Source organism: Periplaneta americana, chromosome 13, assembly GCF_040183065.1.
Source record: "Periplaneta americana isolate PAMFEO1 chromosome 13, P.americana_PAMFEO1_priV1, whole genome shotgun sequence".
NCBI lineage: Eukaryota > Metazoa > Arthropoda > Insecta > Blattodea > Blattidae > Periplaneta > Periplaneta americana.
Genome location: NC_091129.1, coordinates 582,501 through 597,571, shown reverse-complemented (window position 1 = coordinate 597,571; position 15,071 = coordinate 582,501). Strand labels below are relative to the sequence as shown.

Below are 15,071 nucleotides of genomic sequence, written 5' to 3'. Positions count from 1 at the left end.
TGACAATGTGTGTTTTTTGTTACAAACTTAATACTTCACACAACTTATATTTGTCAATAAAATTTCTTTATCTTCATTTCTTTGGTATTGAGAGCAAAATAAAAATAGGACATTTTGGTGTAGACACTCTATATTATACAAAAATTTTTTAACCAATTAAAATTTACACAGCATAAATGGTCATGGCAATGAAATAGCATATAATAATCTGTCACACAGTGCAACAGCCACAAGTGAATTATTTTGGCCAGTAATACTGTACAGAAATGTCAACCATAAACAGTTTATTTTGGTCAGACAGTACGTATATGCATCACAACTGAACATGTTTATACAAAATCATTTTCAATTTTTGTGTAAGTTTATTTTCATTTTATCTGTTTACAGTTCAATGATTGGATTTTAACAGATTCCTATGTATTTACTTCTTATAGTTTTTCAAACATATACATGTGAACACAATTTAAAATTCTTAAGCCATGCTGCACAACAGTAATCCATTACAAAATCATCAATTTCCAACAATAAATTACGTTTATGAGACAATACTTGTAAATTCTATCACATCGGGATTTACTTCCATAACTTCTTGATAGACATGTTCTTCTCAGAGTCCTTTTGCATAACTTTTGCAACTGCCATCTCGAAGTCCTCTTGGGTTACGTGGACACGCCGTTCACGCAGAGCATACATCCCAGCTTCAGTACATACGCCCTGGAAGAACACAACAGCTGTGTTAACTACTTCCTGCTTGAGAAGCTTCTTTGCATCAGCCAGTAACAACATTGCAGTTTTGTTGGCACTGCCGCTTTCAAATTCGAGAATTCATTGCTATTGCACATTTGGACAAAATATTGAATTTTCATACGAAACACCCCAACTTTGTTAGGCATTAAGACAGTAATTTTCAGAATATATGTGAGAGACAAAACATTACGTTAAGCAACTCTTATCTTACAGACTGCTAAACATGTCTGTGCATTTTATTTGTAGCACTCTTATAGTAAAGTTGCTCTTCCAGAAAGTATAATAAGAAAAATATAATGACATTAGGATCATCCTGTAACGATGTACAGATACATTTATTGTTATTCCTTGTTTTCAACTGAACAGAACATTGTTGAAGAAAATTTTGGTCTCTGCATTATACAGACACAGACATAAATACATTCTTTCCTGTAACAGCAGTAATTGCATTAGTAATATAAACTGTAACTGTATTTAGTATACCACACTATAATTTAGATGTTTGGTAATTCTTGCATTGTTTCAGGATTTATCCTAATTACATTAGAGTTTTAAAATAAAATTAAAATGCCAAATGCTGTAACCCTTTGCTTTCCCTGCTTCGTGTTTATACAACTAAATTTAAAAAGAGAACCATTCCACTGAATAAGTCACTCCGATGTGAGGGCGTTGCCAACTAGTCAGAAACACGTTTTGTTTTGGGCAGTCACTTGCATACAGCTTACTAATGTATGCAAGTCAAGAAGAGGCAGGACTTAACTTGTGTAAAGGCTTTCCCAGGTCAAGACAGTGTAAATCAATAGATGCTCTGTGCTTTTTCCACCCCATAAAGCACAAATATACCAGAGAGCAAATGACATTCGGAAATATACAGGGTGATTCACAAGGATTTACCGACCCTTACGGAGCTTATTTCCGAAGGCATTCTGAGCAAAAAATGTCATCTAAACATATTTTCAGAGTTACACCAATTTGAAGTTGTTTGTAAAATACCATTATTCTTTAGTTTTAAGGGTAAAAAAATATCACAGGAAAAGACTGAACTATTCAGGAGTATCATTTCTTTAATTAGCTAGTATTCTGAAGCTAAAAATGTGTTGAGAGTTCCATAGTTGCTTCGTACAGAATTTTTTTTTAATTACAAAATTACATTTTTCTTACGCATTTATTACACAATTGTTACAAATCACGCCACTCTTGCTTCATTTAATTTGAGATGTTCCTTACTACTACTATTATTAGTATTATTATTATTATTATTATTATTATTATTATTATTTCGGAATATGTATGATAACAACTTTCTTGTGTTAAGTGTTGAAAGTTGTGTAATCAAGATGTATTATTATTATTATTATTATTTATTACTTACTTACAAATGGCTTTTAAGGAACCCGAAGGTTCATTGCCGCCCTCACATAAGCCCGCCAGCGGTCCCTATCCTATGCAAGATTAATCCAGTCTCTATCATCAAACCCCACCTCCCTCAAATCCATTTTAATATTATCCTCCCATCTACGTCTCGGCCTCCCTAAAGGTCTTTTTCCCTCCGGTTTCCCAACTAACACTCTATATGCATTTCTGGATTCGCCCATACGTGCTACATGCCCTGCCCATCTCAAATGTCTGGATTTTAAGTTCCTAATTATGTTAGGTGAAGAATACAATGCGTGCAGTTGTGCGTTGTGTAACTTTCTCCATTCTCCTGTAACTTCATCCCGCTTAGCCCCAAATATTTTCCTAAGCACCTTATTCTCAAACACCCTTAACCTATGTTCCTCTCTCAGAGTGAGAGTCCAAGTTTCACAGCCATACAGAACAACCGGTAATATGACTGTTTTATAAATTCTAACTTTCAGATTTTTGGACAGCAGACTGGATGATAAAAGCTTCTCAACCGAATAATAACAGGCATTTCCCATATTTATTCTACGTTTCATTTCCTCCCGAGTATCATTTATATTTGTTACTGTTGCTCCAAGATATTTGAATTTTTCCACCTCTTCGAAGGATAAATCTCCAATTTTTATATTTCCATTTCGTACAATATTCTGGTCACGAGACATAATCATAATTTATTACTGTTATTATTATTATTATTATTATTATTATTATTATTATTATTATTAGTGCTCTGAGGATGGTGTAAAGAAGCACCGAAACAACTGTAAGCCGCACATGCTTACACAATTAACACGAGTAAGATCGCCATTTAATCAATTTATTAATTATTGTTAGTATAGTAATTAGTAAGTCATAAACCTGTGTGCAAAGAAGAAAATTCATCTCTCCGTATCTCAAAATGGAGATTTTGGACTTCTTTCCTTCCGACTTCCGAGATAAAGCCTGCAGTGGCTTCACATGTTAGCATGTATGTCTGCTACACAATGTTTAAGGAGACACTTGCAATGCTGCGAACTGCATGACATCTGAGATAGGCTTCACTAGGAAATTTTAAAATTGTTTATAGCTTCAGATATCAGGGGCACTATTAGGGGTTGTCAGTAGTTCCATCTGAAAATGGAAATAGAAACTGTACGTGGATGATACAATGGTTAAGATTTACATTAATAAAATTAGTCAAATGTCCTAATATTATTTTGTAACCAACGAACTTGTGTAATAACACACAGGAACTACTATCTTCCAACTGTAACGAAGTGCTTTCGAAGAAAAGGAAAAAAAAAGCAATGGATACTATGGACACAAACCAATTAGAGCCTCTGATATACGATTGTAAAATAAAAATAACTCCGCTACCATCACAAAATCAGTGACAGTACCAATAATAAAACTGCATGCAATTCTTACATGACAGCACTTGTAACAGATAACACATTACAAAGTGCAAGAAAAATTATAAATAAAGGTATGAATACAATAAAGAATAACGGACTTCCTGAAGAGTTCAGCTGAGTGATATCAGTATACAAGGCCTGTAATTTAACCTCTAAAATGCAATATTTCTACATACCTACTTGTAGAGGTTACATACCTTAACCTCGGCACCAGATGCTCCTGGCATCAGTTCTGCGATCTTGCGAAGATTAATGCCTCGTGTCAGATTCATTTTTCGGGAATGAATCTTGAGAATATCCAAACGAGCTTCTTCATTTGGGGGAGGAAACTCAATTTTGCGGTCAATTCTTCCTGGACGCAGCAAAGCTGGATCGAGGATGTCAATCCTATTGGTAGCCATTATCACCTATTAAGAGTATACTTATAAGCAGACTGTGCCACATGCATATTCTTTGTTTTGTCGCACACATACTTTATAAGTTCGGTGCGCATGATCAGACGACAAGCAACCTGATTCATAAGAGAAGGACTAGTTGAGATAACAAAATTAGTTTTGTTTCTGATCATGCGCACTGCCTCCTTTCTGGGACTTATAAAAGTATCTGTGCAATAAAACTTTTTTCTAAGACTGTACATCTTTGCTGATCACGTCTTAGAGGTTCAAAAGAGCCAAGTTTATTTAGCATATTTTGAGTTTTTTGCCATAAATACATATTCTATTTTATTTTGCGTATTTAGGACGATGTATTCAGCATTTTTACCATTACCATTGTAGATCCTCATTCCAAAAAGTTATTTAATTATTTTTAACACTTCAACGGAGTATTACGTAGAAGCTGAATCAGTTTTACACTTGAACCAAATCCCCAATTCAACTTGCTGTTTGTTAGCTTCCTCTTAACAACAATGAGCTACATGTGGCCTTCCATCCATGCGATCCGGGTTCGATCCCCGGCAAGATCGTGATGGAATTTGTGGTGGGGAAAGCAGACGTTGCAGAGGGCCGGAGTACTCCCGTTTCCCTCTCTACCTCCCCCCCCATTCCATATATCATCCGTAATAGTAACAATAGGCTGGAGTGAAGTCTTGGGAGTTTCCAATGCTGATATAGGAAGGGTTTGGGATGACGGACTCCTGGGACTTATCAGGCAGGATGGCCCACCTGTCAGCGTCGGATTCACGAATGCCACCCAAGTCACCTGTTGAACTTGGACGATCATCGCGCATAAGGGAGCACAATGCCTAAGTGTATGGACGGGCAAAACAAGCCAAGCCTTAACAATAATGAAGTCTGGTTATTTCTAAGTAACATGCCATGTATAACTTAATTATTGGTTTGGCAGTCCTTTATACATTTTATTTTGGCTGTTCCATTAACAACATTGGCAGAATTGATATAAACGTGTAAGTTTCATTTCATTTTGTATGAAAACGTGTTAAAGTGAGGTACTAAAAAATCTTCAATAAACAAAGCTTTAAACTGTTAAAAGAAAAATCAAGTAAGAAGAATTTACTATCAAATGGAAAACGTGAGAGGCGGATGTTTCTGCAGTGTTGGGGAAGACGTATAATGTGAAGTGTGTGAAAAACAAGTGATTTTTTAGACTGAAATGAAATAGTTTCTCATTTTTCTTAATTAGGTGTGTCGCCAATTATAAATTTCCTCCAAGACCACAGAAGAAGATGGAAAGATTACACTGGAATGATGAAAGATCGCACCTGGCCTGAACAAATGCTGGTAAATGCCCCAAGAAACATCTCATGAAGTATTAGAATGAATCTGTTTTTGAGATCACTAGGTCCAATGCTTGCCAGGATGATGATGATGATGATGATGATGATGATGGTGATGATGGTGGTGGTTTTTCTTGCTTGACTGGCTTATAATCTGATTTCTTTCAGTCGGAGTCCTGTTTTCTGATGTTGGCTTTTGAAGGTATGTTAGTGGTTTTATTTTATTACTAATAGTATTACTATAGACCATGGCTGGGCTGAAGAGAAGGCCTACTGGCCTCAGATCTGCCAGATTAAATAAATAAATAAATTATTATTATTATTACTACTATTATATGTTATTTCAATAGACCTATTGCCATTATTACATTATTTATATAACAGTTTTCCTATATATATTCTTAACTTCAGATGGCACAGAATGACAAGACATTGCTTAATAAACACTTCCAAATTTTATACTTGCAGAAATTACATATATCTAAAACATAAATTAAGTCAGAACCTACTCTTGTAACATGTTCAAAATTGCCCCATGTATGGGGTAGCTTTGTGGTGTCTAGTGATAAGGCGAACTTACAGATAATCATACGAACTCTTGGATGTCATGTCAGCTGGATGCAGGCTTGGTGCATGAGGGCGAGATGAAGTGTAAATCCTAACAAAACCGAAATGGTTCTGTTTACGAAGAAAAGAAAACTGGGAAATATATGAAGCGTCCAATTCCAAAACTGTCTAAATCCATTTTTTTTTTAATTGAGATAATGGCGGTTTCGTCATCTACCTAAATGTCTCTAGCAATTTTCTAATGAATGTTGTGCCTAAATTCCCCCCTTTCCTTCCATAAATAAGCTTGAAATATGACGAACACTGCAAACAATTAGGAAAAAAGTTATCAGTTTTTGGCGTTTCCTGAAAATTGTTAAGAATGGATGTAGACAATTTTGGAATTGGAGGCGTCATATCAAGAGTTTCCTTATTTGGTAAGAATCTAGTTTTAATTAAATCAGTTAATTATCTAGGAGTAATCCTTGATGTCCAACTGGTTTGGAAAACTCATGTGTAATATCGTACTACTGTCTCCTGGGCCTTTGGTTGTACCTGGGGGCTATTGCTCTGTTCCACACCCTATGATTATGTATGGTGATCGCGGACCTTGTACAATGGCTTGCGTGTTCAGGAGCCACACCGATAAGGACTCTCAAAACACAGCCGTGTCAGCTGCATCTGGACTCCATGAATAGAAAGAGATGGAGCACTTGGGCACACAGTATTTGGAACGGATAAGATCAATCCTGTTGTTGGTATCAGACAGGATAGTATGACTGCTGCTCAACATGTTTCTATTATTCCTGATAGGGAAGGAGATCACTCTCCATGTCGTAGCCTGATGTGGACAGGGCTCAATGTCTATCCCCCTGGCCATATTCTACAGTTCTCCAAGCTGTGTTTGCGACAGTAGCGTGCACTCAGGGAAACCTAAAAGATCTCGCTAAGCATGAACATATCAGACTGCAATAAGTGCCCACAGAGGCGACTCCAGACTGTAGGACAACCCTGAAAACCTTATCCACAAGAAATAAAGTACAACATGTGGTTACCTGGACACAGTGGACAAGCATGGAGCTTCAATCCAATGCTTTGGCCCAGAAGCTTATGTTGTGTACAATCAAACAGGCTCTAAAGAAGAAGGATTAAAAGGAGCCTGGAGATCTGCAACAGTTATGTAATAGGCTAAACTTCTTATTGAAGAACAAAAACTCGATCAACTAAACAATTCCTGGTCTTGGAACAGGGGCAGCTTTCATTAAGGGGCACATGGGCACGTGCCCTCCCAGTGATTTTTATTATCGTATTATGACTATATTATAATACAATTTAATTGCATTATGAAATAATAACTTAAAGAGTGTCACATTTTCATTGCTACTAATGTTTTCAGAATGTGTAGTAGTCTACGAAACCCAAGTTTTCTGAACAGGTAATAAAATGGGCTCTCTCTTCTCGTGCCCAGCGATGGACGAGGAAGGGATGGGGGTGTGAGTTGTAGGAAGGCGGAGCTCTTTGCCTCAGACCGTGTGCTTTGGGCACTGTATTTGCCGTGCCCACCAACTCTCTTTAGTTTAGGAACAGTCCAATTAGCTGCGTGCCATTTTTAAGGGTGTTGATACTTGCTGTATAGCAGACGACATTTTACAGCTGAACTTGACATGAAAAACGTTAAATGTTAGTTTACTAATTTAGAAGCTCGACTCATTGTGCAAATCACGTGTGTATGTATATATAGATATTCATTTGTCACAGTTATGTTGTTAATGCTCCCTGTAAATTTTTATGCTTCCATCATATCCAAAAAAGAAAGTTTACATTACAATACATGAAGTTGGCAGTTCTCAAAAAGCTTTGTCACTGACAATAGAGAATCTTGGCGGGCGTTTTGCCGCCTTCAGTGCACACTACAGTTTTCAACGGAGTTTCCCCAAGTCTAGTGCTGCGTTACTAAGAAGGCAGGCAGTTGCGTGATCCGTGAGTACGAACAAGTGAGAATCAGCGCATTTCTGTGAATTACACTTAGAATTCCATTTAACTTTCCTCTGGGCGCAGCAGGGCTTTCAATTGAGAGAAAGATGGTACATTCTATTCCGAACTTCAACAATAGAGTTATAGAGGTTTTTCTCGCAGAAAGAACCGAAAAATGGAGCTCATCTACAAGAATTAGACAGGTTAGTGCACATAAATTGGTTTTATATGTTTTTAATTTTCAGGGTTCATCATTAAGGTTGTGCCCCACTTGACAGAATGGCCTTCGGCCACCACTGTCTTGGAAAGGAGACTTCTAGGATAGGTTACTGGGCACATAGCCTACACATACTGGACCCAACATGTGAGGTGAGGTTGAGTCATCAAAGTATCGTTATCTCGGGAAGAATTTCAGGAAATTAAACCCACTGGCTGGTGTCGCATTGCAGTCTTCTGGCTTGATCTCCGGCTTATGGAATGCACAACGGGCCATTTGTGCCTAAGTGCCACAGTTGGAATACACACCCCTTAAATAAGAAGAACAAAGGGCACCTTTGAACAATATCCAAATTTCTGTTAAAGAACCAATTAACACACAAAATATCACGTAAAGAGTACTACTATGGATACACTATTTTTTTCTTTAAAACTATTGAAGTCCACATCAAAGTGTTTCTTTGCCGCAGCGCAAGCAGTTCTTCCTGAATTCTCCGGTTCTTTCAATTTCATGACAATATCTTACTGCAGTCTTCAGTTTGTCATGCTGTGTGTGGGCTCTTCCCTTGTTGCATATTACTTCAGCAACAATTTCCTCGGTGCCACTTCTTTCTACGGCTGTTATATCTTGTGAGTTCCTTCACCTGAGCTGTCTTGAACAGAAAATTCTCCATCACTGTCACTGTCTTCTTTTGTTTGAGACACTTTAGGCCTAACTTTTCCTGTTGGGATGTTTCCTCTCCAATCCTGTTTTTAATGGGAGATTCTGTCAAATGCAGGACTTAACTTTCCTTCTCGATCTTTGCAGACACCTTGGTTCAGCTTTGGGATAATGTCGCAAATCTTCTACGGAGAGGAAAGCTGTGTTAGGACCAGCAGTTTGATCTAGTATGTCTATATGTCTAGTCCTGCCAGTTACCAACAATGGCTCGAAATCTTCATCACTGAATGCAAGTCTAAAAAATGGTCATATTCCAGGTTTCTGAAATGCAGATATTATATTCTTCACTGTAGATGTAAATGATGGGTTTTCCAGAATCAGAGGTCATCCAATCATTTTGTGCCACATGCAGTTTTCCCTTGAACGATTCCATCGCACCCACTTCTAATGGTTGAGCCCATGTCTTCATTGAGGTGGAAATGTAACCAAACAATTCCATTCTTTCTTGCAAACAAAATAGCATCAAGGATGCAATGACTCTCATGATTGTTGATTAGGAAAATTATTTTATCAACTTTGGTATACTTAGTATGTTATTTAATATATTCGAGGACATTTATAAATAAAGACCCAGTCATCCATGAACTGTTTGGACTGTTGACCAAACCCACACTCCCTGAAGATAATCAAACATCATGCTCTAATGTAATTGTGCTCTGGGAAACATGGTACAGCATTTACTATCATGCATATTGTTATCATAGTTCCTTGTTCAGCAAAGACACATATATGAATCCTGGAAAGCTACTCTGTAAAACTCCAGAAGGAAGCTGTGGCCGCATTAGACTTCACACTGGACACGACTTGACTGCCTAGCAGCACACCGGGACCGAACTGGGATCTATTAGTCAGAAGAACGTGTCCTGTGCAATCAACAGGGACCATCCTGGGTCAGACGCCGTGTGGGAATCGCAGGAAATGAAAGGGCCGATGAAAATGCCAAGTCTTCAGCGCAGTCAAACAAGGAATACAGTCACACCAGTCTTCCTACTAGGGCTGGATGAAAAGTAATGGCAACAATTCGATATTTCTGACGTGGCTTTATTCACAGTGGTACAACATTTACGTACCTTCTATATAGTCGCCCCCCTTATTTATTACCTTTTGCCAAATGTTTGGAAGGCATCGTACACCATCAGCGCGTCCATCTTTGTTGATGTTCTGTATTGACCGCCCTAAAGCACGGATAAGTTCATCTCTGGTATTGTACCGGGTCCCTCGCAGTGGTTCTTTCACTTCGGTGAAAAGAACGTAATCGCGTGGATCATATTGGGTGAGTACGGTGGATGTTCCAGTAGTCCGCGTTTTCCGTCTGCCTTGGAGGTAGCAGCGTGGTGCAGTATTACCCCATCAATGTCATACGCCTCAATGAACATCTCCTTCACAGCACTTTGTGTAGGGCGCACTTTCTTTGGACGAGGAGAATCGGGATGCTTCCATTCATTTGATTGGCGTTTCAAGTTTGGTTCATACGAGCGAGTCCAGGTTTCGTCCATAGCGACAATTTGTCCAAGAAAGTCGTCACCTTCCCTTTGGTACTGGTGCAACAAGGCCTTCCTGGAACGCTTTAACCCATCGTGCAATTGTGCGATATGGCAATGCTGCATCACCACATGCTTCACGCAGTCCCTGAAAACATTCTTGTGCACTATGACCTCGTGCCATTTCAATTTTGATCCAGGAACGTTGCTCTAGTTTTGTAAGGATGGTCTTAGGGCGCTCGCACTATCCCTATGAAAGTCAACGTTCTACACACTGCAGTAGATTGATGGAGTACTGTCGCCGCTGGCTGCACTAACTCATCTAACAGTCCTTGTTCATGTCCACACAGCTGGCAGCTCTAGAACGCACCATCGTCACGTGACAGCAGTGTTGCCATTACTTTTTATCCAACCTATGTATTTCCTATATCAAGTAACAACTTAACAAGGAAATGCCACTTGAATGGCACAACTTATGGACCAGCAGTGTAAATGGGAAGATCACAAAAGACATTTTTTCCAACAGTGCCCCACCATCTATCCTCAAAATACTTCTCAAGCGGACACAGGAAATTCAAAAGTTACTTTCAACGCTTCAAAATTCCCTCTCAAGAAGGATGCATGTGTGAATCACAACAGACAATTGTTCGCCTCTTATCATTTAGAATCTTGTGATGTGAACTTCTACAAACCAACTGCGGAGATATTCAAAAGACAGTGTTGCAGTTCGTCATTCAACAATTTCATAACGAAAATATTTAAAACTTTATAATTATTATTAAAGTTTCCTGTGTATAACAACCAAAACCCTAACATGCCTAGTGCAGTGAAATAGGATTATTCACATTGGACAACAACAATAATAATAATAATAATAATAATAATAATAATAATAAAATAATAATAATAATAATAATAATAATAATAATAATTATTGTGGGTTATACTGTGAGGCAAGATATTAGATGGATTAAAACACCCAAGTCATGAAGAAAACAACAATCTATAATACAGCAACACATTCTTGAAGAATGTAAGATTATATGTAGGAAATCTTAGCTACTTGAAGCCAAAGTTGGCTGACATATTACATTTCAAACTCCAATTCAGACAATTTTACGAAACTCACTTACCTTATTCTTCCAGTGTGATGTTAATTTAATAACACGTAATTATTTACAAAAAAGTGTTAATTTGGACTGTTTGCTCCTAACGAATAGATCACGCCTTCAAATTGTGACAAGTGCTCCATAATTTGTTCAGTTAAAACATCTGTGTTACGAAACATTTCTAAAGAAGTAATAGCATTATTAAAGTTCACAAGATTGTTGGAGGCAAGCATGGGCATCTTCGAATTTCAAAGAGGGTTGGTCACATCTTAACAAAGAACACAAGCTGAATTTTTGTGCTCTTACATTTTCACGGCAAACCTAATTTTGACAAAAATTTGGCTAGCTTAGTAGATGATGGTGCAAAATATCAGATTAATATGAGTAATCTGTTTCATCAGCGATTAAAGACGAATATTTTCCCTGGACCAAAAAATTGTACTTTCCCTTGCACCAAATAAAAAAAAATGATAATAAAATTAATCAGCAAATGAAAAGTAAGTATTTCCCCTCAAATAATTCCTTCACTAACTCCTCTATACAGTTGGCCTTGATTTCGTGCAAAGTTAATCACGGTTTTTAGCTACTTACCTGTATTCTAGAGCTTCTGACATATAAAAGAAGTTTAATGTACTGCATATCACACGTGACACAAACAAAGTCACCAGAAGAGAAACATAGATCGCAGGATGGACTACTGGCTGCATAAAATAAGTTCCAAACAACCTAAATTATGTATGTATGTATGTATGTATGTATGTATGTATGTATCCACTGCCTACCTAATACACTTGTGAGATTCGGGTTCCACAGGACCCATTTCCAAGTTGCACACACACACATCAACAGGCCCTGCTGTATCTGTGGAGTTAGGTTGTGTACTAGGGTGAGTGTATGTGTGAGTGTAGTGAAGAGGAGGATGACCTTCACCTTCTCCAAACAGCTTAAATTAATATACCTTAATATTTTTTGTAGCCTCAAAACCATCAAGCTGGTTTAACAATTCCAACATAGTTCTCTGCACTTCTGAATCACCCCCACTTCCCGATTCAATCCTAGACGATCCAATGGAATCAATTTCATCCATAAATATAATTGATGGAGCATGTTCCCTGCAACAAACAATGCAGGCATCAGCACACTGCACAAGTGTGGAAAACAAAACCAACCATGATCTATTGTGCTTCTGTGTAACGAGATTTGCACAGACTATTAGTAAGTAGAATCAAATCAGAAAGGATTATTTGTCTGAACAGTTTTAAGTAGAATCATATCACTAAGATTATTTGTCTGAACAGTTTTAAGTAGAATCAAATCACAAAGGATTATTTGTCTGAACAGTTTTAAGTAGAATCATATCACAAAGATTATTTGTCTGAACAGTTTTAAGTAGAATCAAATCACAAAGATTATTTGTCTGAACAGTTTTAAGTAGAATCATATCACAAAGATTATTTGTCTGAACAGTTTTAAGTAGAATCAAATCACAAAGATTATTTGTCTGAACAGTTTTAAGTAGAATCATATCACAAAGATTATTTGTCTGAAAAGTTTTAAGTAGAATCATATCACAAAGATTATTTGTCTGAACAGTTTTAAGTAGAATCATATCACAAAGATTATTTGTCTGAACAGTTTTAAGTAGAATCATATCACAAAGATTATTTGTCTGAACAGTTTTAAGTAGAATCATATCACAAAGATTATTTGTCTGAACAGTTTTAAGTAGAATCATATCACAAAGATTATTTGTCTGAACAGTTTTAAGTAGAATCATATCACAAAGATTATTTGTCTGAACAGTTTTAAGTAGAATCATATCACAAAGATTATTTGTCTGAACAGTTTCAAGTAGAATCATATCACAAAGATTATTTGTCTGAACAGTTTCAAGTAGAATCATATCACAAAGATTTGTCTGAACAGTCTCAAGTAGAATCATACCACAAAGATTATTTGTCTGAACAGTTTCAAGTAGCATCATACCACAAAGATTATTTGTCTGAACAGTTTTAAGTAGAATCATACCACAAAGATTATTTGTCTGAACAGTTTTAAGTAGAATCATATCACAAAGATTATTTGTCTGCACAGTTTTAAGTAGAATCATATCACAAAGATTATTTGTCTGAACAGTTTTAAGTAGAATCATATCACAAAGATTATTTGTCTGAACAGTTTTAAGTAGAATCAAATCACAAAGATTATTTGTCTGAACAGTTTTAAGTAGAATCATATCACAAAGATTATTTGTCTGAAAAGTTTTAAGTAGAATCATATCACAAAGATTATTTGTCTGAACAGTTTTAAGTAGAATCATATCACAAAGATTATTTGTCTGAACAGTTTTAAGTAGAATCATATCACAAAGATTATTTGTCTGAACAGTTTTAAGTAGAATCATATGACAAAGATTATTTGTCTGAACAGTTTTAAGTAGAATCATATCACAAAGATTATTTGTCTGAACAGTTTCAAGTAGAATCATATCACAAAGATTATTTGTCTGAACAGTTTTAAGTAGAATCTTATCACAAAGATTATTTGTCTGAACAGTTTTAAGTAGAATCATATCACAAAGATTATTTGTCTGAACAGTTTTAAGTAGAATCAAATCACAAAGATTATTTGTCTGAACAGTTTTAAGTAGAATCATATCACAAAGATTATTTGTCTGAACAGTTTTAAGTAGAATCATATCACAAAGATTATTTGTCTGAACAGTTTTAAGTAGAATCATATCACAAAGATTATTTGTCTGAACAGTTTCAAGTAGAATCATATCACAAAGATTATTTGTCTGAACAGTTTTAAGTAGAATCATATCACAAAGATTATTTGTCTGAACAGTTTCAAGTAGAATCATATCACAAAGATTATTTGTCTGAACAGTTTTAAGTAGAATCTTATCACAAAGATTATTTGTCTGAACAGTTTTAAGTAGAATCATATCACAAAGATTATTTGTCTGAACAGTTTTAAGTAGAATCAAATCACAAAGATTATTTGTCTGAACAGTTTTAAGTAGAATCATATCACAAAGATTATTTGTCTGAACAGTTTTAAGTAGAATCATATCACAAAGATTATTTGTCTGAACAGTTTTAAGTAGAATCATACCACAAAGATTATTTGTCTGAACAGTTTTAAGTAGAATCATACCACAAAGATTATTTGTCTGAACAGTTTTAAGTAGAATCATATCACAAAGATTATTTGTCTGAACAGTTTTAAGTAGAATCATATCACAAAGATTATTTGTCTGAACAGTTTCAAGTAGAATCATATCACAAAGATTATTTGTCTGAACAGTTTTAAGTAGAATCTTATCACAAAGATTATTTGTCTGAACAGTTTTAAGTAGAATCATATCACAAAGATTATTTGTCCGAACAGTTTTAAGTAGAATCAAATCACAAAGATTATTTGTCTGAACAGTTTTAAGTAGAATCATATCACAAAGATTATTTGTCTGAACAGTTTCAAGTAGAATCATATCACAAAGATTATTTGTCTGAACAGTTTTAAGTAGAATCATATCACAAAGATTATTTGTCTGAACAGTTTCAAGTAGAATCATATCACAAAGATTATTTGTCTGAACAGTTTTAAGTAGAATCAAACCACAAAGATTATTTGTCTGAACAGTTTTAAGTAGAATCATATCACAAAGATTATTTGTCCCAGCAGTTTATTAGTAGAATTATTACTGCCTACAACTTTTATCTCCTCGTTACTAAAGGA

At 36.0% G+C, this 15,071-nt stretch overlaps 1 protein-coding gene across 1 annotated transcript in view; it reads right to left on the bottom strand.

The window, feature by feature from the left end:
* Positions 1–342: 342 nt before the first annotated feature.
* Rpt6 (26S proteasome regulatory subunit Rpt6) overlaps positions 343–15,071 on the bottom strand; it is a 31,765-nt gene continuing 17,036 nt past the window's right edge. Inside the window, exons 6-8 of the mRNA XM_069842805.1 lie at positions 12,286–12,439; positions 3,743–3,952; positions 343–714 (exon numbers count right to left, since the gene is read on the bottom strand). Of these exons, the coding sequence (XP_069698906.1) occupies positions 574–714; positions 3,743–3,952; positions 12,286–12,439 (505 nt within the window). The 3' untranslated portion in view covers positions 343–573. The remainder of the gene's footprint in view (positions 715–3,742; positions 3,953–12,285; positions 12,440–15,071) is intronic.